Raw genomic sequence first — 23,344 nt, forward strand, 5'->3', positions numbered from 1 at the left:
CACCCAGCACCAGGCCCACAGCTGGGGCCTGTGTCTCCATGGACTCCAGCCAGGTGCTGCTGGTCTTGGTCAGCAGCAGCAGCAGCACAGGGAGCGGGGGCGGGGTGGGCGTGGGCACGGGGGGAGGGGAGGCAGTACTTAGGGCCCCAGGGTTGGGTTAGGGGACCTGAGGTGTCTGGAGGGGCTGCTGAGACACCTGCTCCACTGTGGCCTGGGACATGCCCCCCGGGGCTCCTACCAATCCCAGCTACTTCCATCCCCACCTGCCCGCCCAGGGGCAGGCCTTGCCCTGGGGTCTGGGGGAAAGGCCAGGTGGGGAGCGTCTGATCAGCCCAGACTCAGGGACCTCTCGCCCTCCGGCACTCTGCAGGGCAGGCCCGGGACAGAGTCTGGTTCCCCTGCTCCACTCATTGCCTCTGGCCTGGCCAGCCCACACCCGGGACCCCTGCTGTGGGACCCCGCTAGTCGTGCTCTGAACATGGGTGCTGGCAAGAGCAGACCGGGCAGGCGCTGGCTGTGGGTGACTCAGGCCCATGACCCGGGTGCAGCTCCTCCTCTCTGAGCGGCCGGGCTAGCCGCTTCCTGGGGACTGGGGCCGGGAAGAGCAGGGAGTCCACACTGCCCGCACCCCGGCAGGCTCTCCCCCGCCCCAAGACTTCAGGGCCGTGGGAGGGAAAATAAAGCCCTTTTCTCGGAGTGACCTTTAGCCATGGCCATCCTCCTCGGTAAGGACCAGCCTGGCCCGGCCCTGCTCTTGGAGGCGCCTGCGTGGGTGGGGGCTCTCCTGGGAGGGTCCTGGCATGCACAGGCCCCCGGGTGCCTTCGGGAGGAGACCCCGAGCCCTGGGGAGCTGTCAGGCTGTGTCCCCAGGGCAGCTGTCTCAGTCCTGCAGCACTAAGTGACACTCAGAGCCCTGGGGTGCTGAAGGTGGCTGGAGGGTCTCAGTGTCCCCCTGCCAGGACTCTCCCTGGCAGGGCTGCCCAACAAGAGGACCTGGTCCAGCCTGGACTTGGCTGGATCTCTCTCACGGGGCCAGGCGGGGAGCCGGGTCGGGGCGAGCAGAGAGCAGAGAGCCCACCACTCCGGCCGCGGTCAGAGAGGCCAGTGCCAAGTCTATGCAATATAACAGGTCTATTTTATTTTAAAAAAGAAAAAAACAAACAAACCTCAGACCACCCGGCCCCTCCACAGGGTTTGTGACAAAAATCCTCCAGGGCGTAACCCCAGCCAAGCGGGGTGCCTGGCAGGCCCCCCTCCCCGGCTCCTGGGCTGTGCCCCCTCCAGCCCCTCCCGCCCCTTTTGCTCCAGGCAAGATGATGGTCTGATCCCTGGGTCGGACGGCCAGGGCCCGGCGCAGGGGCGGGGCGGGGAGCTGTGACATGCAGGCCTCCCGGCCCTGGCCAGCTGGGCAGCAGCAGGGGGGCAGTTGGTGAGAAACATGCACGCGACCACAAGCGTCCCGCCTCCCTTCGCGACCGACCAGGAAGAAGGACCGGACCTGGGGACGCCCAGGGCGGCCAGGGCCCCCACGGGGCCGCTGAGTGGAGGGGGGGCCCGCCCTGCCAGCCCTTGCCTCCCCCGAGTTGGCATCACTCTCCTCGCCTCCCTCGTCGTGGGCGCCCCCGGGACGCCGCCAGGCACCAGCAGAGCCCACAGGGCTCGGCCCTTCTGCTCCCTGCACATCTCCGGCCGCCAGCTGCCGGGCGAGTGCCCCCATGGGGTCCCTGGACCCTGGGCTCAGGCCCCCTCGATGGTCCTGCTGCCCAGGGCGGGGGCTCGGGGCGTGGAGCAGGGTGGCGGCCCTGAGGCCCGGGCTGCCGCGTGGGCCCCTTCTGGCCGCACGGGGACGCTGTGTTGTGTCTGCGCGGGGGGCTTGGCCTCAGCACCAGGGGTCCCGGGAGGCTCTGCCTCGGCACAGGCTGTCGCTCCTCTGCCAGGCGCTGTGGATGAGGCTCAGGGCGTCCTCGAACTTCTTGTGGGAGGCCTCCTGCAGGGCCTTGTGGGGCAGGTCCACCTGGCGGAAGGGGATGCTGGGTGAGCGGCAGCACGGGCGGGCCGAGTGCGCGCAGCGGGGCAGGGGGCCCGGGGCTGGGGGCTGAGGGGCGGCTCTCTCCAGGGAGAGCCCGGCGGAGCGCGTCCCAGGGGCCTGACGTGGGCTCCGATCCCATCTGTCCATCTGTCCATCTGTCAGGCGTTGGGCGTTTCCCCCACACTCGGCGGCCAATCCTGTGTCCCCAGCACCTGGGGTACCTCTTGCTTTGCTTTTTTAGTTTGTTTTGTGCCTCATCCAGCAATGCTCAGGGTTTACTCTTGGCTTGGTGCTCAGAAAGCACTCAGGTCAGGGCTCAGGGGAGCAGACGTGGTGCTGGGGATCGAACCTGGGTCAGCTGCATGCAAGGCAAGCACCTTCCCTGCTGTCCTCTCTCTCTGGCACAAGGCTTACATCTCTCTCTCCCTCTCCCGCACCCTCTCTCTCTCATTTTTGGGTCACACCTGGTGATGCTTGGGGGACCACACTGGATGCTGGAGGTCACACCCGGGTCTGCTGAGGGCAAGGGAAACGTGCAGCCCACTGTACTACGGCTCCAGCCTCAGGGCTTACGTCTCGTGACAGGCACAGAAGGTCGGGGATGGTGGGTCCTATGGTGGGACGCGGCTTTTGTCCCACACTCCCCGGGAGCCACGGAGGGTGGGGCTCACTGTCTCCCAGCTGGCTGCTTGGGGCTGCTTCCTAGTGCTCAGAGAACCATGCAGGGCTCCGAGCCCAGCCCTGTGAGCCGTGCAGGGGTCAAGTGCAGCAGCTACGGGCACAGTTGTCACCCCTGGGTCTGCCTCCTGCCTCGGTCTGTGGCTCGAGGCTCCGTGCCCGGGGCCCCAGGCTGCGAGGTACCTGGTAGATGGTTTTCCAGCCCATGTTCAGTGTCGACAGGAACCTGTCCAGCTCAGCTGTGCAGCTCAGGTAGAGGACCCAGGGGGGCAGGGGCTGCTGGCTGTCCTGGGAGAAGTCCTGGGGAGGGGGGGAGGGTGTGTCTGGGTGAGCGGAACCAGCGTTCCTGGGGCAGGCCCGTCCCCTCGCCCTGCCCACCTAGCTCACCAAGACGCAGTACTCCCTGCCCGGATCGGTGGAGACGGTGCTGATGTCTGCCAGCCTGGCGGTGCCCAGAGAGCGGAAGAAGCTGGTCTGGCAATCCTCGTGGCACGTGAAGAGGCGGTCGGCGGTGACGACCAGGCAGCAGGGGATGCAGGGGCTGGGGGCCACGCCCTGGGGGATGGCCTGGGGGAGGGGCGGCAGGGGTGAGAGAGGAGCCGCACCTTGCGGCCCAGCCAGGGCAACCCCGAGTGCCGCAAGGACGGTCCTCAGTGGCTCAGAGGGAGCCGGCGGGAGTCGCCGAGGAGGAGCTCACCCCTTTAGACACGGCCTGGCACAGGTGCTGCATCCAGTCGGCCATCTCAGCCTCGCTGCCCGCGCTCAGCTCCAGGCACGGCCGGTCGGAAAGGATGACCTGGAAGGCGTGGGGCCGGTCCGTGGTGTTGGATCTCCGACAGCCACCGCACTGCTCCCCCCTGGGCCAGAGGACGAGGGTGAAACAGAGCGAGGAGGCGGCACGAGACAGGGCCCTGGGGCTGGCACCAGGTGCAGACTCGGGGACTGCCTCCCCCAGCAGTCTGGGGGACCGCCTCCTCCATCAGTCTGGGGGACTGCCTCCCCTATCAGTCTGGGAGATTGTCTACTGTATCAATCTAACAGACAGCCTCCCTACCTGTCAGTCTGGGAGGCAGCCTCCCCTGTCAAGTCTAGGGGCTGCCTCCCCTGTCAGTCTAGGCGCTGCCTCCCCTGTCAGTCTAGGGGCAGCCTCCCCTGTCAGTCTAGGGGCTGTCTCCCCTATGAGACGGGACCTTCCCCAGGAAGCAGCTCCCCTTGATGGAAGAGGCCCTTGTCACTCCTTGAGTGCAGCAGCCCCCAGGGCACAGGCTGAAGTGACAGGAAGAGGTCCAGCCAGGGGAGCAGAGACCCCGGGGCCCGGACCCCCAGGCAGGGACGCCAGGTCCCAAGGCCGTGGCCACCTCCCACGGCCACAGCACTCACCCCATGTTCACCGAGAGCAGCGGGGTGACGTCTGTGCGGTCGGGGTACTGGTAGAGGATCCCATTGCTGCAGTGACAACATGGCGGGGTGAGACCTGACCAGGAAGGGGGTCCCCGCAGTGCCCACACCCCAGGGGCAACCCCCAGACGCTAGGGAGAGTCAGGAGCTGAGGGGGCAGCAGGGAATGCCGTCTCCCCCGTGGGTCCATCAGCGACCCCAGCCCAGAGGCACTCCCGGACCCCAGAGGCGGACGGGACGGCCTTCCCGAGCCACCCTAGTGCCGGCCTGCGGCCCGGCGGTGACACCCACCTGAGCACCACAAAGCAGGGTTTCCAGTGCTCCTTGCCCAGGTAGGAGGTGCCCGCCTTGTAATGCAGCACGCCCTCTTTGGTGATGCCGCCCTCGGGGGCTGCACAGTGGCAGGCTGCTGGGCCCATGCATTCGTCCGTGGGGTCCTCCCAGTGCACCAGCCCGTAGAAGCATACGGTGACAGCCGTGGCCTGGCGGGGAGGAGCAGCGGCAGAGTGAGGGTTGGCTTTTGTGGGGTTTTTTTCTTTGGTGGGGGGGGCGCGACAGATAAGGGCGGGATCCCCGGCAATACTCAGGGGTTACTCCTGGCTCTGCACTCAGGAATCACTCCTGGTGGGCTGGTGGGGCCATATGGGCTGCCAGGGATTGAACCCGGGTCAGCTGCGTGCCAGGCAAGTGCCCTATTCTATCACTCCAGCCCCAGAGTGAGGCTGGGCCTGTCTCCCCGACGGCTGAGCGCCAGGAACAAGGTCACCCCAGAAGAGAGGGGGCGGGGGGTCAGAAGCCCTGGGGGGGGAATTGAGGGGCACTGCACCTCTTCGCACCTCTTGACCCGGATCCCCTCCCCACCCCTCAGCTTCTGACCTCACATCGAGATTCCTGGGCCACAAACTTGGCCAGTGCCAGCTTCTCCATGGTGGCGTCAGTCAGGACGCTGGGGTAGGGCGGTTCCCGGCAGCCTTTGATCATGGCTGACTTTAGAGACGCCAAGAAGAACCTGTACGGCGAGTGGGGGTGCTGTCAGAGGATGGGGTCCCCACCTCAGGGGCTCACGGCCCCCAGCAGAGGTCCCCGGGGCTGGAAGCAGAGACCAGGGGTGGGCAGTGACATGCCCGTGGTGTGGCCACCCACGGCGAGCTGGCAAAGGCACAGGGAATGCGCAGGAGCTGAGTGACACACGCTCCTTCCGTGTCACCCTGCCACAGGACCGTGTGGGTGCTCAGGGTTGCAGGGCTTGTGGTTTTCCTGCGGGGCGCCTCCCACCAGCCCCACTCTGGTGTGAGCCATGCAGGGTCCAAGGCCACGTGGGTGGGCCACGTGAGCCAGCATGCTTGTCCATGCAGTGACTCTGACCAGACTCCAGGCCCAGAGGGAAGGGCCGCTCCCCGTTCCCTGTGGCCCACTTTCCTCCCTGTGCTGCTCCAGGGCGGGGCAGATGCTGTGACTCTCCAGTCATGCCGGAGGGGGGTGGGCGGGGCGGGGGGGGGGCACTCACTCAGCCAGGCTCACGTCAGCCGTGTCCAGCAGAAACTGCTTCCTGCGGTTGGTGCACACCAGCCTCACCGTCTGCTGGTCCAGGCCCACCTGCCAGAAGACACACCGGCAGATGCCCGTGGGCGGGGGCCGCCTGGCTGGAGTTAGGGAGGCCAGGCTGGAGGTCTCATGAAGGGACACCCCCCGCCAGCCTGGTCCTTATCCCAGCACCCGGGACACAGGCCTGGGGGACGGCTCAGGCTTGGCATGCGGGAGGGTCTGGGTTCGATCCCCGGCGCCGCCACAAGCGAGCCTGAGCACAGAGCCAGGAGTTAGCCCCAAGCTAGGTTTTTGGGTTCCAACAGCCCCAACAGACTGAAAAAAGACAGAGACGCTGCTCTGAGCACTGAGCGGGTACCTAACCCCTGCGGCTTAACCCGGGGGCCCTGCCTTGCTCGTAGCTCTGAGGGAGGGCAGGAGGGCGGGTGAGGAGCCCTGCCCGGGGCATCTGCCAGCAGCAGAGCCTGCACTCACCGACACATAGTCCAGTTCATTGTAAGAGATGGCCTCTTCCACCAGATAGGGCTTCTCTGTGGCCCCTGAGAGAGGAGACGCCAATCCCGTTATCCCCCACGGCCCGCTTTCCTCCCCCTCCCTCCCTGCCTGAGACCTCGTCCCCTCTCTGGGAAGACTCGTCCTCGCCCTGTGATTGCAGAACAACAGGGCAGCTGAGGCAGGGAGTTCCCCAGGCTCCTGTCGGGGTCTGCCAGGAACCCCTTTTGTGAGGTGCATTTCCTTTGTGTTGCTTCTTTTCTTTTCCTTCTGCACGGGGGCCACACCCAGCAATGCTCAGGGCTTACTCCTGGCTCTGCACTCAGGAATCGCTCCTGGAGGTGCTCGGGGGACCGGAGGGGACACTGGGGGTGGAACCCGGCCAGCTGTGTGCAGGGCAGGCGCCCTTCCGGGCTGTACTATGGCACTGGCCCCTGGCGTGCATTTCCTTCAGCACTCTCCGGGCAGCCCAGCAAGACTCAGGAGGCAGAGGGCCTGAGGAGAGGGGTGGAGGCCGTCTCATCCTCCACTGCAGCTGCCCTGGCTAGCCGGGGGTGGCGGGGACAGGACCTTTCCGGAGCAAGTAGACGTAGCAGTCTGTGAGCAGCACATACAGCAGCTGCAGGTTGCCTTCCATGTGCCCCGTGCTCATCCGGATCATCTGCGGGCCAAGCACAGGGAGGTCAGGCCCCTGGCTCCTGCCCGGCCTCGGAGCCCGCCCCGCCCCGCTCATTCTAGAGTCCCTGGAACTTACTTTGAAGAGCTGTTCTTCATTTTCCCGAAACACATGGATCATCAGCAGGAGCAAGTGATTGTTGTCTACCCTGTGAGAAGGATAAGGATGGGCAGGCCAGGTAGCAGGCTAAGGTAGGGGCTGGAAAGGTGGTACAGGCACTCTGAGGCGAGGTAGACATACTAATGCAAGGCGGGCACTCTGAGGTAAGGTAGGCACACTGAGATGATACAGGCAATCTGAGGTGACACAGGCACTCTGAGGCGACATAGGCACACTGAGGTGATACAGTCACTCTGAGGCGAGGCAGGCACACTGAGGTGATACAGGCACACTGAGGTGATACAGTCACTCTGAGGTGAGGCAGGCACACTGAGGTGATACAGGCAATCTGAGGCGACACAGGCACACTGAGTCGAGGCAGGCACACTGAGGTGAGGCAGGCACACAGAAACAATACAGGCACACTGAAGTGATGCCAGCACACAGAGGTGATACAGGCACACTGAGGTGATACAGGCACACAGGTGAGATAGGCACACTGAGGCGATCTAAGCATACTGAGCAATGCAGACGCTCTGAGATGACATAGGTACACTGAAGCAATGCAGGCACACAGGTGATACAAGCACTCTGAGGAGAGGCAGGCACGCCGAGGTGAGGCAGGAACACTGCAAGGCAATACAGGCACACTGAGGCAATGCAGGCATTCTGAGGTGAGGCAGGCACTCCGAGACAAGACAGGCACTCTGAGGCGATCCAGGTACCGGGAAGCACGGTGGGCAGAGAGAGGCTGTACAGGCAGAGATGCCGTGCAGCTGGAGCAGCTCTCCCCTGACTCGGAGCCCCAACGAGAGAAGGGAGGTCCACGTCCCTTCCGACCCCTCGATGCTGGCTAGATCTCCCGGCAGCTGAGCCGAGTTTACCAGCCCAGGGACCCCCGCTTCAAGGACAGGACGTGTCTCGGCCGGCAGCCGCCCGGCCAGTCTTGCTCACCTGAACTCTGCCGCGTGGGTCACCTCCGAGGGGCTCCCCTGGCCCTCCTCCACCCCCGAGTCCTCTGCGCTGCTCAGACAGGGGCTGGGCTGCTCTCTCGTGAGCTGGGTGTTGGGTTCCAGGTCCAGCACGGGGCCCTCCCCGACGGGAGGCAGCGGCGAGGGGTCCAGTTCCCGGGTGTCCGGCTCTGGGCCAGCACCTGAGGGGTCGTCTAGGGGCGGGGGTGGCGGCTGCGCTCCTCCGCCTCCTCCTCCTCCCTCTTCCTCTGGTCCAGCAGCCGCAGGGCCACCAGGAACATGTGGCGGTTGGCCAGGCCCTGCAGGGTCATGGTGGCCGCCACCTGCTGCGACAGAGCCTGGACTCTCGACGGTAAAGCGGTAGAAGTCCATTGGGGCTGGGAGCCCCTCGCTGAAGTCGCACGATGGCGGCTGCTCCGGGGCCTCCCCGGGAGAGCCGGTCCGAAAGGACTGGTCGGGGGGTTCAGCGTGGGGGCCCCAGGTGCTGGGGTCCAGCTGCCCATTGAGCTGCGCGATGACCTTGCTCAGGGGCTGGCCCAGGCTCTCCATGGAGGTGTCCTTCATGGCGGGGATGAGCAGGCCCATGGGGCCGGGCTCGGGGGGCTCGCTGCTCTCGGCCGTGCTGCCGGGCCCTGCCGCCTCGTCCCGGTGGGAAGCCGAGGGGGCGTCCGGGGAGCCCCGCCCCACGCCTGGGCCTTCCTGCTGCCTGGCGGCGGCGTGCTGGCTGGAGGAGGAGGAGGGGTGAAGCGGGCTGGCTTCCTCGTCCACTCTAATCTTCTTCTTTTTGCCCGTCTTCTTCTTCTTGCTGACCCTGGGGCAGCGGTGGAGGGAGAAGTTTCACGTCACCACAGCGCTGAGGGAAACCGGACAGGCTGATCCTGGGCATGGGACCTCCAGGCACAGCCAGCCTGCAGGGGGTTGGGGGGGGTAGGTCTGGGCAGTGCTAGAGGGCAGCAACAGGGCCGCCGGGACAGGGTGTGATGCCCCAGGCCACTGCAGAGACACAGGGACCAGCGCAAGGGAGGCAGGAGGTGTGGGCCCTCGCGGAAGGGCGCCCTGGAGCCTGCTATGCTCTAGGGGGGACACCGGCTGTCCCTCCACGTGGCCCTGCTTCCCACAGGCCTATCAAGGATGATGTGACCAGTGGAGTCGAAAGGTTTGGGGACGCACGCTTCGTTCGAAGCGGCCGGAGGGGTCCTGACTAAGCGACATGAGGGTTGAACCACTGCAGTGGCTCAGGACTCCAGGTGGCCCGAAGCAGGGGGCACCCAGGCCCCAACTGCTGGGGACATGTCCCTGTGGGCTGGCAAGCCTTCAGATGCACCCAGGTGGACGGAGAATCCCAGAGCCTGAGCCAGGAGAGGCCCTGGGTTAAGTTTCCCAGTTCAAGATCAGGCGCTGGCCTTGCACAGCTGACCTGAGTTTGATCCCAAGCACCGCCGGGAGTAATTCCTGAGAGCAGAGCCAGGAGTCACGCCCCTGAGCACTGCCGGGTATGACCCAAAGACAACACCGAAGAAACGTTTCCCAGTTTGGGATGGGAGAGATTGTGCAGGGGCTCAGGTACTGCAGAGCACGCGGCTGGCCCCAGCTGGATCCTCCGGCACTGCACGGGGCCCCCTGATGCTTGCCAGGAGCCAGCTCTGAGCACAGAGCCAGGAGTCAGCCCTGAGCACTGCCGGGTGTGGCCCAACCCATCCCTTGACCCTCCCCTCGCCCCCAAATAGTCTCCCAACCAGTCATTCACCTTCTCCTTCCCTTCCTCGTCCCGCTCCTATGACAAAGCTACTTTTCTCCCCATGAGCCCAGCTGGCCTAGAGTCCACACAGAGCTCAGAAACTGCTGGCTCTCAGGGGTCGCCCTGGGGGAGACGGGGTGGGGCAGGGAAACCCTGGCGGCTGCTTGGGCCAACCGCTGTCTTCCAGACTGGGGCCAGGGGTCTCCTTGGAGCACCCCCACTTCTTCCCGCCCTCCGCCCCCTCGCTGACCTGATGACTTCCAGCTCGGTGCAGGCGTCTGGCGGGCTCGGGGTGCGGGGCTCTGCCTTCTCCTGGGAGGCGGCGTGCACGGGGGTGGTGTCCGAGGAGGACACCGTGTCCGCCTGGCCCTCGTTGAAGGGGTTGTGGCGCTGGGTGGGGCTCTTGGTGGAGGCCTTGCCGCTGGTCAGGTCGGAGGCAGTGGAGCGGGGGCCGCTGACGGTGTCGGTGAGGTCTCCATCTGGGGGAGCACGAGACGGGAGAGAGAGAGCCCGTCAGGTGGTGTGCCGCCCCTCAGGAGGGAAAGGCGGCTCTGGGGGGTGGGGGATGGGGTCCCAGTTCAGGAGCTGAGGCCCCGATCTTACAGGATGGGGAACTGTGACTCGACAGCCATGTGGGAGTCGAGCAGGGCACGATGGGGCTGGGGTCCCAGGGCCCAGGGCCCGGGTCTTCGGAAGAGGGTGCTGGAGGAGCACCCGCAGCCCCGAGCCGAGGCCCCGAATCCCCTGAGTCCTCTGTAGGATCTGCTGAAGACGCAGACACAAAAGAACGAAAGGGGGAGTCAGGGAAGAGCACCACGGCCAGAGGAAGTGAGGGGTGCAGAGTGGAGCGCAGAGGGCGAGAGGCGAGGGTGAGGAGGAGCGAGACGGGCCCCGCAGTGACTGCTGCTCCCCCCTCAGCATCCCGCCCACACTCAACGGGGCGGGGGGGGCCCGTCTGATTGGAACCTCTGTGTGTATCTGCCTCACCCAACTGCCCACTCTGGGAGAAAGCAGGACATCCTGCTGGCCCTCCAGAGAAGAGCTGGGTGGACTGCACGTCACTCTGCCAGCCGGCCACCCTAGGGCCCTGGAATGGGCCCCCTGCCCCCCGGCACTGGACAAGCTCACAGGGTTCTCTTCCAGGTCGGAGCCATCAGAGGAGAACCGGGGCCCGGCAGGCGGGACCGCCTGGGCAAGGGCTGGTGACGAGGGCATGGGTGGGTCACTCTCCACGGAACTCGCTGGCCACGACCCACCCCGAGGAGAGGAAGGGCCCTGCCGGCTGCCGAGTTCTCAGCGGATCCTGGAACCCCCACCCCGACCCCACCCCCAGCCCTGGGCAGCTGCCTGCTGGCACTGGACACTGTCAGTGCACCAAAGGACACCGTTTCAGTGTAAGGATGAAGGAAGGGCTGAAGCCATCACGGGACCTGCCAGGAGAAAACCAGCGCTCCAGGAGGCTGTCTGCTGAGGTCCTGGGACCCAGGGCCCTCCGCCTTCAGAGGCGGCACCTGTAGGGACCCCGCCTCCTGTTTGGGGCCCTGGGTATGCGGCTGCTCGCGTGAGGCGAACCACAGAGCTGGGGGAGTGTCAGGGCTGGGATCCCGCCAGCCTGGAAGGGGGCTGAGGACCACGGGGAGCTGCCTCTATCGCCACAGGTGAGGGGCGGGGGTCTGAGATCTGGAGCTTCCCCGCAACCCTGCTTTCCTCCAGGTCTGCAGGTCAGCCGTCAGGGGCGAGCTCCGGAAGTCTTGAGTGCGGCGTGGGGGGCCAGGACCGAGGGAGAACCCCCGGTGCCCTGGAGCCCAGGATGACCTGAGCAAGCAACACCACTTCCCGCCCCGGGAAGGCCGGGCCCTGCCAGTGAGTGACAGTGACAGACAGCAGAAGGGTCAGTTAGTTGGTTAGACTCGGAGAGAAAGACCAAGGCCCAGGATGTGCTGCGGGAGGAGAGGCAGGGAGCACGGAGCTGCTCGGATGGAATTCTGGATTTCTAGCTGGCCTGAACTAAAACTGGGGGCTCTCCAACACCTCTCTCCGGGCCACTTCCTTCCCCCAATGCTGCACCTGGTTTCCCTCACCCCGGAGCTACGTCATGTGACCTGGGAAGGCTCAGCCTGTCACTCACTCAGCAGAGATCCAGGCACGATGATAACGGGTGGGCTCAGGAGCAGGGCCAGGGGCTGGCACCTGTCCCTTCCAGCCCGGGCGCCAGCCCACCTGGACAGAAGTGGCCCACAGGGCAAGAAGGTCTTTCAATAAGAGGGGTCTGGGCTGGCCTGGCATTCAAGGAGGAAGTCTCAGTCGTTCCCCAGCACGCCTTGTGCTCTGAGCAACCACGGAAAGGCAGCCAACGGTTCCTGGTTTCCTGAGCCGGAAGTGACCCGAGCATCACTGCTGCCCAGCAGACTGGGTGGGATGAGTGATAGATTTTATTTTAATTTGCCCCAGGACTTCACAGAGAAGCGGGGAACGCAGCTCAGCAGCAGGGCACTTGCCTTGCCTGTGCGAGGCCCAGGATTCAATCCCCAGCACCAGAAAAAAAAAAAAAAAAAGGGAAAATATTTTTTAAATGTAACATTTTTAAAAATCTAACATTTTGGGCTGGAGCAATAGCACAGCGCAGAGGGTGTTTGCCTTGTACAAGGCCAACCGGGTTCGATTCCCAGCATCCCATGTGGTCCCCTGAACACCACCAGGAGTAATTTCTGAGTGCAGAGCCAGAAATAACCCCAGTGCATCGTCAGGTGTGACCCAAAAAGCAAACAAAAAAAAAATACACATAAAATGTAACATTTTTTAAAAGCTGAGACATTTCAGCTGTACAACCTCTCCCTTTAACCTCTCAAAAGTACCAGAGCAGAGATGTAACGGGGTGGGTGGGTGAGTGCATGCTTTTCCTACCCGGCCCTGAACTCCAGCCCCAGCACAGGGGAAAACAAAACCTCAAGAGAAAGCTATTGAGAACAGTGCCAAAGCCTTATCTCTGCCCGGGCTCTGGCTGCTTCCGAGACAGGAGCGCGCCCGGCTGAGCGAGGCTTGCACAGAGACGCAGTTGCAGAACACGTCTCCCCTCGCTGGGCTCCACGGGCTGGCTATTCCCTGCGCACACCCTGTGCTTCTGTGTCCACGAGACCCAGTCCCCTAGTGAGTCCTGCATGCGTCAACTCCTGCAGGCAGGCGCTGACCTGCCGAGGGCTAAAGGTCAAGTTCCCCCTGCGCAGAATTCCATCTACTAGAATGCCAAACTCAGCTTTATTACGATCACTGACACGGTTGTAAGAAACGAGCTGATTCTGAGTCATGCAGCAAGCGTGGCCTGGGCACGGTGCAAAACAGGAAAAGGGGTAACAGCAGACTCTGGCCCACCTTCCCAGTCTGTGCTGGGGACAGACGGCACTGCCGGAAACACATCTCCAAAATCATAATCTATAAAAACGAGGGACAAAACTGAAGATTAGAAACACAGACAATGGCAGGGCAAGGAGGGTACGGGGCAACAGGGTGGGGAGGGCGGGAAGAAAACAAGAGAAAAAAAAAATGACACTTTCTCCATCTTCTCTGACTTGCTCAGGGGACCTCGGAACCGCAGCTGCTTCCCCGCCTGGATCCTGGCCAAGGAGCCTGCGATGGGCCGAGCGGGGACCAGTCTTCCCCGAGCCTGGGCCTGGCGGAGCCACCCCGCACTCGACCCGCTGCCCTCTGCTCAGTCCTCCTCTCCGGCCCTGTCCCTCTCAGTACCCCAGCAGCTGTGATGAGGTGGGCGTGAGGGGCCGCCTGGGCCCGCAAAAGCCAGGCTGCGCTGTCAAGGCCCACACCTCCTCTGAGCATCCCGGAAGGCTGCCCTCTTCCCGCTGCTGGTCCCAGGAGGGACACGGTCTTGCCGGTGCAAGTCTGAAAGCAGCCTCCCTCCCCCTGGGACGGGGGCCCCACGGCACGAGCAGGAGGAAGGGGGGAAGGCAGCGGGGGTGATGTGGGAGATGATCCTGGGGAGTCCAGGGCTGATTCTCAGGCTCAGATCCCCTTCCCTGGAGGTCGCCGGGGAGAAGTAAAAGCTCTGGCTTCCCACCTGGGATGCAGTTCATTTGTTTTAATTTATTATTATTATCATCATTTTTTTGGTTCTGGGGCTACGCCTGGTGGTGCTCAGGGCTTACTCCTGGCTCCGCACTCAGGGATCACTCCTGGACGGCTTGGGGAACCATATGGGGTGCCGGGGATCAAATCTGGGTCGCCGTGTGCTAGGCAAGGGCCTTACCCACTGTACTATCCTGCCCACGGAGTTCATTTGTAAGTGAACGTGAAGGCTGAAGGCTTGAAAGAAACCAGGCTGACCCAGGAAGTGGAAGGACCCAGACAACAAAACGACCCCGAGTGCTGATGGCATTCCTTCAGTCTCTGGTGCCCCGGGTGCGATCATTCCTCACGCTCTGGCAAGCGCAGGAATCGGTGGGTTCGTGAGAAGGAGGGGCCCAGCCTCCCTAACCTGCGTCTCTCGTCCCCTTCACTTTTCTCCTCCCCGAGACTCTGGGGAAGGACAACTGCCCCCAGCAGGCAACCCGCGCCTGTGCCAGTGGCAGCAGAATTTCTAGGTCCCTCTGCTCAACCCTCCATTCTCCAAATCTGTGCCCTGGACCTGCGGCTGGAGCCGTCTGGGAATAAAAAGAATCTCACTTTTAGGAGATCTCGGTTCGGCTTTTTATACCCAGAACCAGCTTTTTTTTTCTTTTTTTTTGGGGGGGCACACCTGAAGATGCACAGGGGTTGCTCCTGGCTCATACACTCAGGAATTACTCCTGGTGGTGCTCAGGGACCATACGGGGTGCCGGGGATCGAACCTGGGTTGGCTGTGGGCAAGGCACACGCCCTCCCTGCTGTGCTATCGCTCCAGCCCCAGAACCAGCCTTTTTTAACCACCCCAGCACCTCTTCGGAAACGGGTCAGCACTGTCCCTCCAAATTTCCATCCCTGAATCCAAGCAAGGCTGTCCAAGGGCCGGGCTCACGTGGGCTCTAGGACCAGCCGGCCAGCAGGGGCTGGGCTCCTGCCCGCGCCACGCCACTCACCCTCGCTGGACGGGGCAATTGCACTGTCGTCCCACTCCAGGTTGGTGGAGGTGGCCGAGTTGAAGGAGTTGAGGGACAGGCTGTCCGAGCCATGGACGGAGCTGGGCAGGCGGTCTTCAAAGTCCAGCAGGTACTGGGGCTTATAGTAGTCGGGCATGTAGGGGGCCAAGTCTAAGTAAGGGGCGTCCTGAGGGGAGGGAGAAAGGCCTGGAGAGAGCCCCAACGCACGGCCGCCACACGGCCGCCCCTCTCGCCCCCTCCTCCCGGGCAAGCTTTGCTCTGGGAAACCAACAGGCCTCGAGTGCTCAGAAATACACCGGCAGGAGCAAGGGCTGCGGCTCGGAAGGCCGAGGGCCTGGGCCGGCGGAGGGGCAGAACCCCATCTGCCTTCTGACCCCCGGGCTCTCTTTTCACTGCTGGTCTCCCATTTCCTCCCCGTTCGACTCCTTTTCCGGAGCCAAGTTCCCTTTTCGGTCTGTGCTGCTGGGCGAGGGGCCAAGGGGCCAAGGAAGCGGGTCAGCGAGGACCGGGCTGGTACTGCCTCCGACCTGAGGAGCCGAGGCCGAGGGCCACTGCGGAACCCCCCGCCTTAGTTCTCTCTGGGCTCGAAGCTGACTTAGCAAGTGCTGAGAGGGAAGTGTGTGCATGTGTGTGTGTGGGGGGGGGGGGGGCGGGGAGGCGGGAACACAGGGCTGAGGGCTCGGCCAAGATTCCCAGAGGCATAGAGCCAGGCCTGCTCTGTCCCCCAGAATCGTCCTGCCCGTTATACACCTAAACCCTGAGACTGAGTACACAGACCCCAGGCGAGGTGGCTGCCCCCGAGGCGAGGCAGAGGCAGGACCTTTCCTTTTTTTTTTTTTTTTCTTTTTGGGTCACACCTGGCGATGCACAGGGGTCACTCCTGGCTCTGCACTCAGGAATTACTCCCAGTGGTGCTCTGGGGACCATATAGGATGCTGGGAATCGAACCCGAATTGGCTGCATGCAAGGCAAATGCCCTACCTGCTGTGCTATTGCTCCAGCCCCTCCTTTTCTTTTTTCTTTTCTTTTTTTTTTTTGGTGTGTGTGTGTGTGGGGGGGGTGGAGGATACACCCAGAGATGTTCAGGGGTTACTCCTTGCTCTGTACAGGAATTACTCCTAGTGGTGCTCAGGGGACCATATGACACACGAGGGATGGAACCCAGGTCAGCCGTGTGCGAGGCAAGTGCCCTACCCATGGTACTACCGCTCTGTCCCCGAGCAGCCTGGCTTTCAATGAGCCCAAAGCTACCCCGTTTCACTCAAGCCCAGAGCTCAGCTCCTAAGCCTCCCTGAGCAAACCAGGCTCTGTTCGGGCGTGTCACACCCCACACACTCCCGGAGAGGGAATCTGAAGCCCAGCACCGAGTGTCGTCCCCCTACCCCGCCTCCCCTGGCCCTCCGCGCCCACTCCCTCGGCGGTGGGAGGAGGCGGCAGCCTCACCAGATCCAGATCGAATCGAATGAACTCCAGCCCCGAGACCAAGGTCAGGAAGAGGGTCAGGTGATCGTGGCTGCAGACCAGGGCGTTCCTGTGGGACGGGAGGAGGCACCCTGGCAGGGCCGGCCTGGGTCTGGTCGCCTACTCTGCCTACCTGAGCAGTAAGCCAGCGGTGTTGAAAGGTGACCCGGATCTCTCCCGCACTCCCTCGGGATCTCCCAGCTGGCAGCGGCTCCCGCCCACCCCTTCCTGGCATACTCGCTCTGGGTTCAGAGACACATGGCACCTGACTGCAGGCCCGGGGCCTGTCACTCAAGGCTCCTCTGGCTCTGAGCAGCTGCTATAAATACGTGGCTCCAGCGGCCAAGGTGAAATGTTCTGGTCAGGCCTGAGGCCTGGGCAGAGGGTCAGGCCAGGCAGAGCAGCAAAGTGCCACTCAGCCTGGGCCCCCAGGGTCATGGCACATGCTGTCCTCCCTCGGGCACGGCTCGAGCCATCACAGACAAGTCCTCACAAGCGGTGCCAGGCAAGGCCTCTTTGGTGTGGCATACTGTGGGGACAGGATGTGACTTTAAAAATTTTTTAATTTTTTTTTGGTTTTTGGGTCACACCTGGCGCTGCTCAGAGGTTATTCCTGGCTCTGCACTCAGGAATTATTCCTAGCGGTGCTCGGGGTACCAGAGGGGGTGTCAGGGATCGAACTTGTGTCGGCCACGTGTAAGGCAAACGCCCTCCCTACCCACTGAACTGTCGCTCCAGCCTCTGGAGGTGACACCAATTTTGGGATGAGGCTCAGGCTGCTCTGGGCCGTGCGGACCCCCCTCCCCCCCGCCCCTCCGAGCACTCACTTGACGTAGTACTTGTGCAGCAGGGCCAGGTTCTCCTGGAACAGCCGCAGGTAGCTTTCCAGAGAGTTCTCGTTGAGGGCCAGGTAGAGCCAGGCCCGGCCTGCAAATGAAGGGCAGGAAAACTGGAAGGGTGGCCACTGGCCAAGCGAGGAAGGGAAGAAAGAGGGACTGAGGGGACCACGTGCGCCAACAGCCTCCTCGCTGGGGGAGCACCACCCCTGCCGGCAGTCGGGTAGAAGCCCCGGCAGAGAAGATCAGCCACACGGATCCGTGGGCTGCCACCGATCCCAGCCCAAGTCCTGGGAGCCGGGGGCCGCGGGCCGGCCAGGGGGTGGTTCTCTAGGGCATCACGCTCTCCTCCACTCCACCCGTGAAGCTGCCCTACGCTGCCAGGAGTTGTTAGGAGGGTTCATGGCCTTTTCATGCCCTGTTGCCACCGGGGACATCAAGGTGACCGGCCGCCCAGGGCTGACCTGGAGGCCACGGCGGAGCCCCGGGCTACCCACAGGGAGGGCGGGGCTGGTCCCTTCCTTCCCGGGGCTGGCCTGGTACTACTCACTGCGCCCCAGGTTGGTGGCCACGTGCTGCAGAACCTCGATCTGCTTGACAGCCTCTTTCCGGGTGAAATGCACCACAAGCACCCAGTAGCCAGATGAGAGGTCTTGCAGCCTGCGGAAACAGGACAGGAGCTGCCAGGACCTCCCCAGGCCCCTGGGGAAACTGCAGCCCGCTGGTCCGCCAGCCTTCGTGGCAGCATGGAGCTCCAGGCGAGGGATTCCCGGCAGGACCCACAGGCTGCCACCAGACCACTACCCCTGTGACTAACTTTTTGGGGTTTTTTTTGGGTTGTTGGACCCACCAGACAGTGCTCAGGTCTTACCCCTGGCTCTGTGCCAGGAATCACTCTTGGCGGGATTCAGGCGACCCTGGTTTTGATGCCTTGGGTGCTGGGGATCAAACTCAGGTCAGCCATGTGCAGGGCAAGCCACCTTACCCTCGTACTACCTATCTGGCCCCTCTGGTAGCTAATTCTTGCCCCCAGTCATGTCTGCCTGATAAGATGATTTTCTGGGGACAACTGTAGAGCCTGTGGCCCCCGCTGAGGGAGACAGATCCCTTTCTGCCAAAGACAGAAGACATGAAAGGCCGGTCGGGCCCCTCTCTCGGGAGGCTGCTGGGGTCCCCTGTCACACTGTGTGGCTCAGCACCCTCCCGACACCAGCGCCCTCTTACCCATACAGCAGGGCGTGGTCCAGGTGCTCACACAGACGCTGCAAGACCTTGTCGTGGTTCCGGATGGCAGGGGTCTCATCCTCGCACGCAGCAAAGTAGCTCTGCAGCTGAAGGGGAGAGCAACCCCACAAAAGCCCGATCACGAGGGAATCAAGAGGCAGGGCCGCTGCAGCTGCAAACCCAAGGCAGCGGAGACACCCAGCCAGCCCAGGGGAAGCTCTGGGACGACCCCCACCACCTCCGGCTCACGTTTGATACTTGTCCTGCTTGGCAGGGGTCAGGCAACAAAGGACATGAGCTCAGGGTGCAGCCCCTGAGAAGCAGCCCTAAGCGCGATGCACGATGGACCACCAGGCAGTCGGGAAGGGATCATGATACGTGAGTGATTCTCAAGGGGTCCCAGGCCTCAACTCCAGGGTCTCTCTTTCAGTCAAGAACCCCCGGTCGGGAGCTGGAGAGATAGCACAGCAGGTAGGGTGTTTGCCTTGCACGTGGCTGACCAGGGTTCAATTCCCAGCATCCCATATGGTCCCCTGAGCACCGCCAGGAGTAATTCCTGAGTGCAGAGCCAGGAGTGACCCAAAAGGAAAAAAAAAAAAAAAGAACCCCCAGTCAGGAGCTGGAGAGATAGCACAGCGGGAAGGGGGGCTTGGCTTGCACGTGCCCGGTTTGGGTTCGACCCCCAGCCCTGTGTATGATGCCCTGAGCCCCGCCAGGAGTGATCCCTGAGCGCTGCCAGGTGTGGCCCCCCAAACAAAAGCAAACACACCCAGAGCTCTGAGGGTGCCCCACCCTGGAACTGGGCAGCCCACAGCCCCCGGGCATTGCCCCTTGCTATGGATTTCAGACACCTGCCCTACGGCCTCTTGCCTGAGGGTGGCATGGGTCAGCGGGGTTGCCTAAGGAAACTGACCAGGCGGGCTGTGCGTCTGGGTAGAGGCCAGGCTCCTGTCCCCCTGTGCCAAGGACACTGTTCCCAGGCTAAAAGACTGCAAAAAGGAGATTGGGGTAGGCAGCAAGATGAACTGCAGCTACTGCAGCTGCAGCCCGGGGCCAGCCCTGCCCGCCTGATCACCCGGACACCAGGGTTGATGAGGTCAGTGTCAGCTGAGCGAAGACACGTGAGTCATCTGCGGCCACCCTTACGCAGCAGGTTCAGCACCAGGAGAAAAGGCTTTCCCACCGCACACGAGCCCTGCTCGCTCAGCCTGCGCCCCTCTGATGCCAGACGGGCACCCAGAGAAGGCGCCTCCCTGCGCCCAGGTCTCAGGCCTAAGCTCTGGGCACCGAACAAACCTATTCTCAAGTATTTCTGGAAGCCGTGGAAAGGGACAGCAGCAGTGGACAGGGCCAACCACGGCAGGAGCACGAGCTCTTGGCGAGGCACCAGCCATTCAGCCCCCGCAACAAAAATAGCCTCTCTTCTCGGAGGCCAGAGAAGGCCCGGCCGGTGGTGGGGTCCACTCTCCCTCCTGAGAGGCCAGCAGGGGGCATGGCTTCGAGAGCGACAAGAAAGAGCGAAGAAACTGAGAGAGGCACAATGCTGAAAGAGTGTGTGTGTGTGTGTGTGTGTGTGTGTACGTGTGTGTGTGTGTGTGTGTGTGTGTGTGTGAGCGGGGAGGTTGCTGGGCATAGGGAGTCCAGGACCTCACACATGCAAAGCAAATACTCAACTGCTGGGCATCCCACTCCCCTTTATTTGAATGTCAAAATAGGGGCTAGAGCGATAGCACAGCAGGTAGGGTGTTTGCCTTGCATGCGGCCAACCCAGGTTCGATTCCAGCATCCCATATGGTTCCCTGAGTACTGCCAGGAGTAATTCCTGAGTGCAGAGCCAGGGGTAACCCCTGTGCATCACCGGATGTGACCCAAAAAGCATAAATAAATAAATAAACAAACAAACAAATAAGTCAAATTAAAAGTAAACCTGAGACAAGAGTCTTCCGTTTGGGGGCCACGCCCAGAGACGCTCGGTGTAGTGCCAAGGATCAAATCCAGACCCTCCTCATGCAAAGCCTGTACTCGGCCCTGGGAGCAAGCTCAAGGCCAGAATCTCAGGTGTCAGAGTCGGGATCTGGTGTAATGACCTTAGTAAGGCAAAAGCTAAACCAGAGGCGCAATCCTTTTCTTGGTTACAGACTTAGCCATACCCACCATATCGGTTCAAAACCTAGGGCAACCTCAAAGTTGGTGTGGTTCACTCCGTTCCTCCTCCGCTGCAGTTACAACTGGGGCTCCCACCCTTCCACCCTTTCACGTGGGCTCATGGCTGGCCGCCGCGTTCACACGCTCCGTTGTGCACTGCCGGGCCCCCTCCCAGCCTGCCGGGGATCAGGAATGGAACTAGGGAACTCGTGCTTGCAAGGCCTAACCACTAAGCCATCCTTGGCCTTTACTTTCCATTTTTGTTTTTTCCCTATTTCCTTTTTTTCTGCTGGGTGGGGTGAGGGGAACCCAGGAGTACTCAGGGCTTACTCCTGGCCCCGCACTCAGGGATGACTCCTAGTGGTGGTGCTCAGAGGACCAAATGGGGTGCCAAAGATCAGACCTGGGCCGGCCGCATGTAAGTCAAGCAGCCTCCCCGCTGTACTATCTCTCCAGATCCCTAATATTTAGTGACTTTTAAACAGAGAAGGCGCCCAGGAGTGACCGAGATTCTTCACTGGGTTCTGTAACAATACTGCTATTGGGGTGTGGGGAGTGAGTGTTGGGAAACACCCAGAGATGCTCAGGGTTCACTCCTGGCTCTGCACTCAGGAGTTACTCTTGGCAGTTCTCGGTGGACCATGTGGGATGCAAGCTGTACTATCCTCCAGCCCCAATTCTCCCAAAATGTTCCTTTGCGCAGACTTGGGGGCGAGCAGGGGGGGAGGGGGAGTGAAAAAGGATCATGCTTTACTTGTTCTAAAACTTGAGTTCCCTTAACTCAAAAATAGATTAAATGTATAAACTTCTGTATCACTACATAGAGATCCATGATTGTTTCCATAGGCACAATGTGTTCTAGAACATAATAAATCACATTTTAACCATTAAAGGTCATGGTCACTACCTACAATTCTTTGAGATTACACATAATGCAATGAACGTCATGGCTCCCAGTGTGAGTTTTCCATACTGGAGTGATCTGAGTAGAGCTACAGAGCTGAAGGATATATTTACTATCTGAATGGGTCCATTTGTCCTTCTAAAATGTTGGATCTAGGAGCTGGAGCCATAGCACAGCGGGTAGGGCGTTTGTTTTACACGTGGCCAAACCTGGGTTCAATTAGTCCCCCAAGCACTACCAGGAGTAATTTCGAGTGCAGAGTCAGGAGTAAACCCTGTGCATCACTGGGTGTGACCCCAAAAAAGCAAAAAATTTGTTTTTTAAATTTTATTTATTTATTTATTTTTGGTTTTTGGGTCACACACGGCGATGCACAGGGGTTACTCCTGGCTCATGCACTCAGGAATTACTCCTGGCGGTGCTCGGGGACCATATGGGATGCTGGGAATCGAACCCGGGTCGGCCGCGTGCAAGGCAAACACCCTACCCGCTGTGCTATTGCTCCAATCCAAAAATTTATTTTTTTAAATAAAAGAATGAAAAAATAAAATGTTGGATCTAGATGTATTCCCACCATATGTGAGCATACACCCACCAACGCTAGATGTTTTTAATCTAATTGTTGCCAGTCCAATTGGTGAAAAACAGTGCCATTAGTTTTTTTTTTTAAGTAGTAATTAAGAGCCTCCAATCATTGGGAAAGACGAGTAAGGAGAGACTGCTAAAATCTCAGGGCTGGGAGGAACAAAGACATTACTGGTACCCACTCGAGTAAATCAACGAACAATGGGATGACAGTGATACAGTAATTACATTTATTCACGTTGGTTCAGGGGCAATGCCTGGAGGTGCTGGGAACCACTGCTGGCTCAGGGCTCGGGGGTCACCCCCAGTAGTGTCTGGTGAGCCACTGGACGCCAGGGGCTGACCTCAGGGCCCCTGTGTGCAAAGCATGCTCTCCAGCCCCTTGACCATCTCCCTGGCCTGACACATGCCTTTAGAATCAAGTTCCACTCCAGGGGTCCGGGAGCTAACTCAAAGGTCTGAGTGCTTTGCACACAGGAGGCCTAGAGTGGGCCAGGTCTGACCACTGGCAATGGCCTCTGAACAAAACAAACAAAAAATTTCATCACAATTCCCTTACGAATTTGTGGTAGAATTACAGTAAATCAGAGATTATTTGGGGGGGGGGAATAATATGATATTTGAGTTTTCCCTATCTAAAAACATGGAGTTCCCTGCCTCATTTACTCAGGTTTTGATTTCTTAGTTTTTGTTTGGGGACCATACTTGGCAAAGCTCAAGGGTTTACTCCTGGGTCTGCACTCACAAAATACTCCTGGCAGTAGTGGGGGGAGTGAGGGTGTGGAGGAAGAGTGGGAACCATACAGGATGCCAGGGATTGAACCTGGATTGGCTGCAAGCAAGGCAAGCACCCTAGCCGGCCTCAGCCCCAGTTCAGGACAGACAGACAGACAGACAGACAGACACACACACACACACACACACACATTTTGATGTTACTTTAGATCTTGTATATTAATTTCCAGATAGATTGCATATATACACAAGGTATTTAAGTTATGAAGCAATCAGGAAACAATTCCACATGCAGAGTGTGACCAGGCCAGGAGCAGAGGACAGAGCTGAGTCTGTTACTGTACAGCTGGACGCTTTTTAAGTCACTGAACCCTGAACTCTTATACTTTCTCATCTGTAAAATGGGTTAAAAAGATTGTTTAGAGTTAAGCTGTTTAATACAGTGGTTTCCAACTACATTATCTACCTGTATCTCGAATGCCCTTTAACCACAGATGGTTGGTGGCTACTGAATCAGAAAATAAAAATAGACTGTCTCCAAGGTCAAAAATTTCAGCTTGGGTCGGAGAGAGAGTCCAGTGGGTAGGGTGCTTGCACGACACGCGGCTAACCTGGGTTTGAACCCCAGCACCACAAGTGGTCCTCTGAGTTCCCCCTGGAAGCAAGTCCTAAACACAGCTGGGTGTGACCCAAAAAACCAAAGGAGAAAAAAATAAAGTTCAACTTGACTGTGTTGTTTGA

At 60.8% G+C, this 23,344-nt stretch overlaps 1 protein-coding gene across 2 annotated transcripts in view; it reads right to left on the bottom strand.

Moving 5' to 3' along the window:
- Positions 1-1,116: 1,116 nt before the first annotated feature.
- The window catches only part of PLEKHM2 (pleckstrin homology and RUN domain containing M2), a 39,523-nt gene continuing 17,295 nt past the window's right edge, over positions 1,117-23,344 (bottom strand). The window contains exons 2-20 of one of the 2 annotated variants that reach the window (XM_055138563.1): positions 18,235-18,341; positions 17,561-17,670; positions 17,002-17,101; positions 16,157-16,244; positions 14,693-14,879; positions 12,996-13,055; positions 9,877-10,105; positions 7,872-8,699; positions 6,897-6,966; positions 6,713-6,803; positions 6,125-6,189; positions 5,613-5,701; positions 4,982-5,114; positions 4,397-4,587; positions 4,088-4,153; positions 3,405-3,564; positions 3,095-3,274; positions 2,891-3,007; positions 1,117-2,014 (exon numbers count right to left, since the gene is read on the bottom strand). In XM_055138563.1, the coding sequence (XP_054994538.1) occupies positions 1,880-2,014; positions 2,891-3,007; positions 3,095-3,274; positions 3,405-3,564; positions 4,088-4,153; positions 4,397-4,587; positions 4,982-5,114; positions 5,613-5,701; positions 6,125-6,189; positions 6,713-6,803; positions 6,897-6,966; positions 7,872-8,699; positions 9,877-10,105; positions 12,996-13,055; positions 14,693-14,879; positions 16,157-16,244; positions 17,002-17,101; positions 17,561-17,670; positions 18,235-18,341 (3,006 nt within the window). In that variant the 3' untranslated portion in view covers positions 1,117-1,879. The remainder of the gene's footprint in view (positions 2,015-2,890; positions 3,008-3,094; positions 3,275-3,404; positions 3,565-4,087; positions 4,154-4,396; positions 4,588-4,981; positions 5,115-5,612; positions 5,702-6,124; positions 6,190-6,712; positions 6,804-6,896; positions 6,967-7,871; positions 8,700-9,876; positions 10,106-12,995; positions 13,056-14,692; positions 14,880-16,156; positions 16,245-17,001; positions 17,102-17,560; positions 17,671-18,234; positions 18,342-23,344) is intronic. The other variant, XM_055138564.1, reaches the window with a different exon arrangement.

The sequence above is a fragment of the Sorex araneus genome, chromosome 5 (genome assembly GCF_027595985.1).
Source record: "Sorex araneus isolate mSorAra2 chromosome 5, mSorAra2.pri, whole genome shotgun sequence".
NCBI lineage: Eukaryota > Metazoa > Chordata > Mammalia > Eulipotyphla > Soricidae > Sorex > Sorex araneus.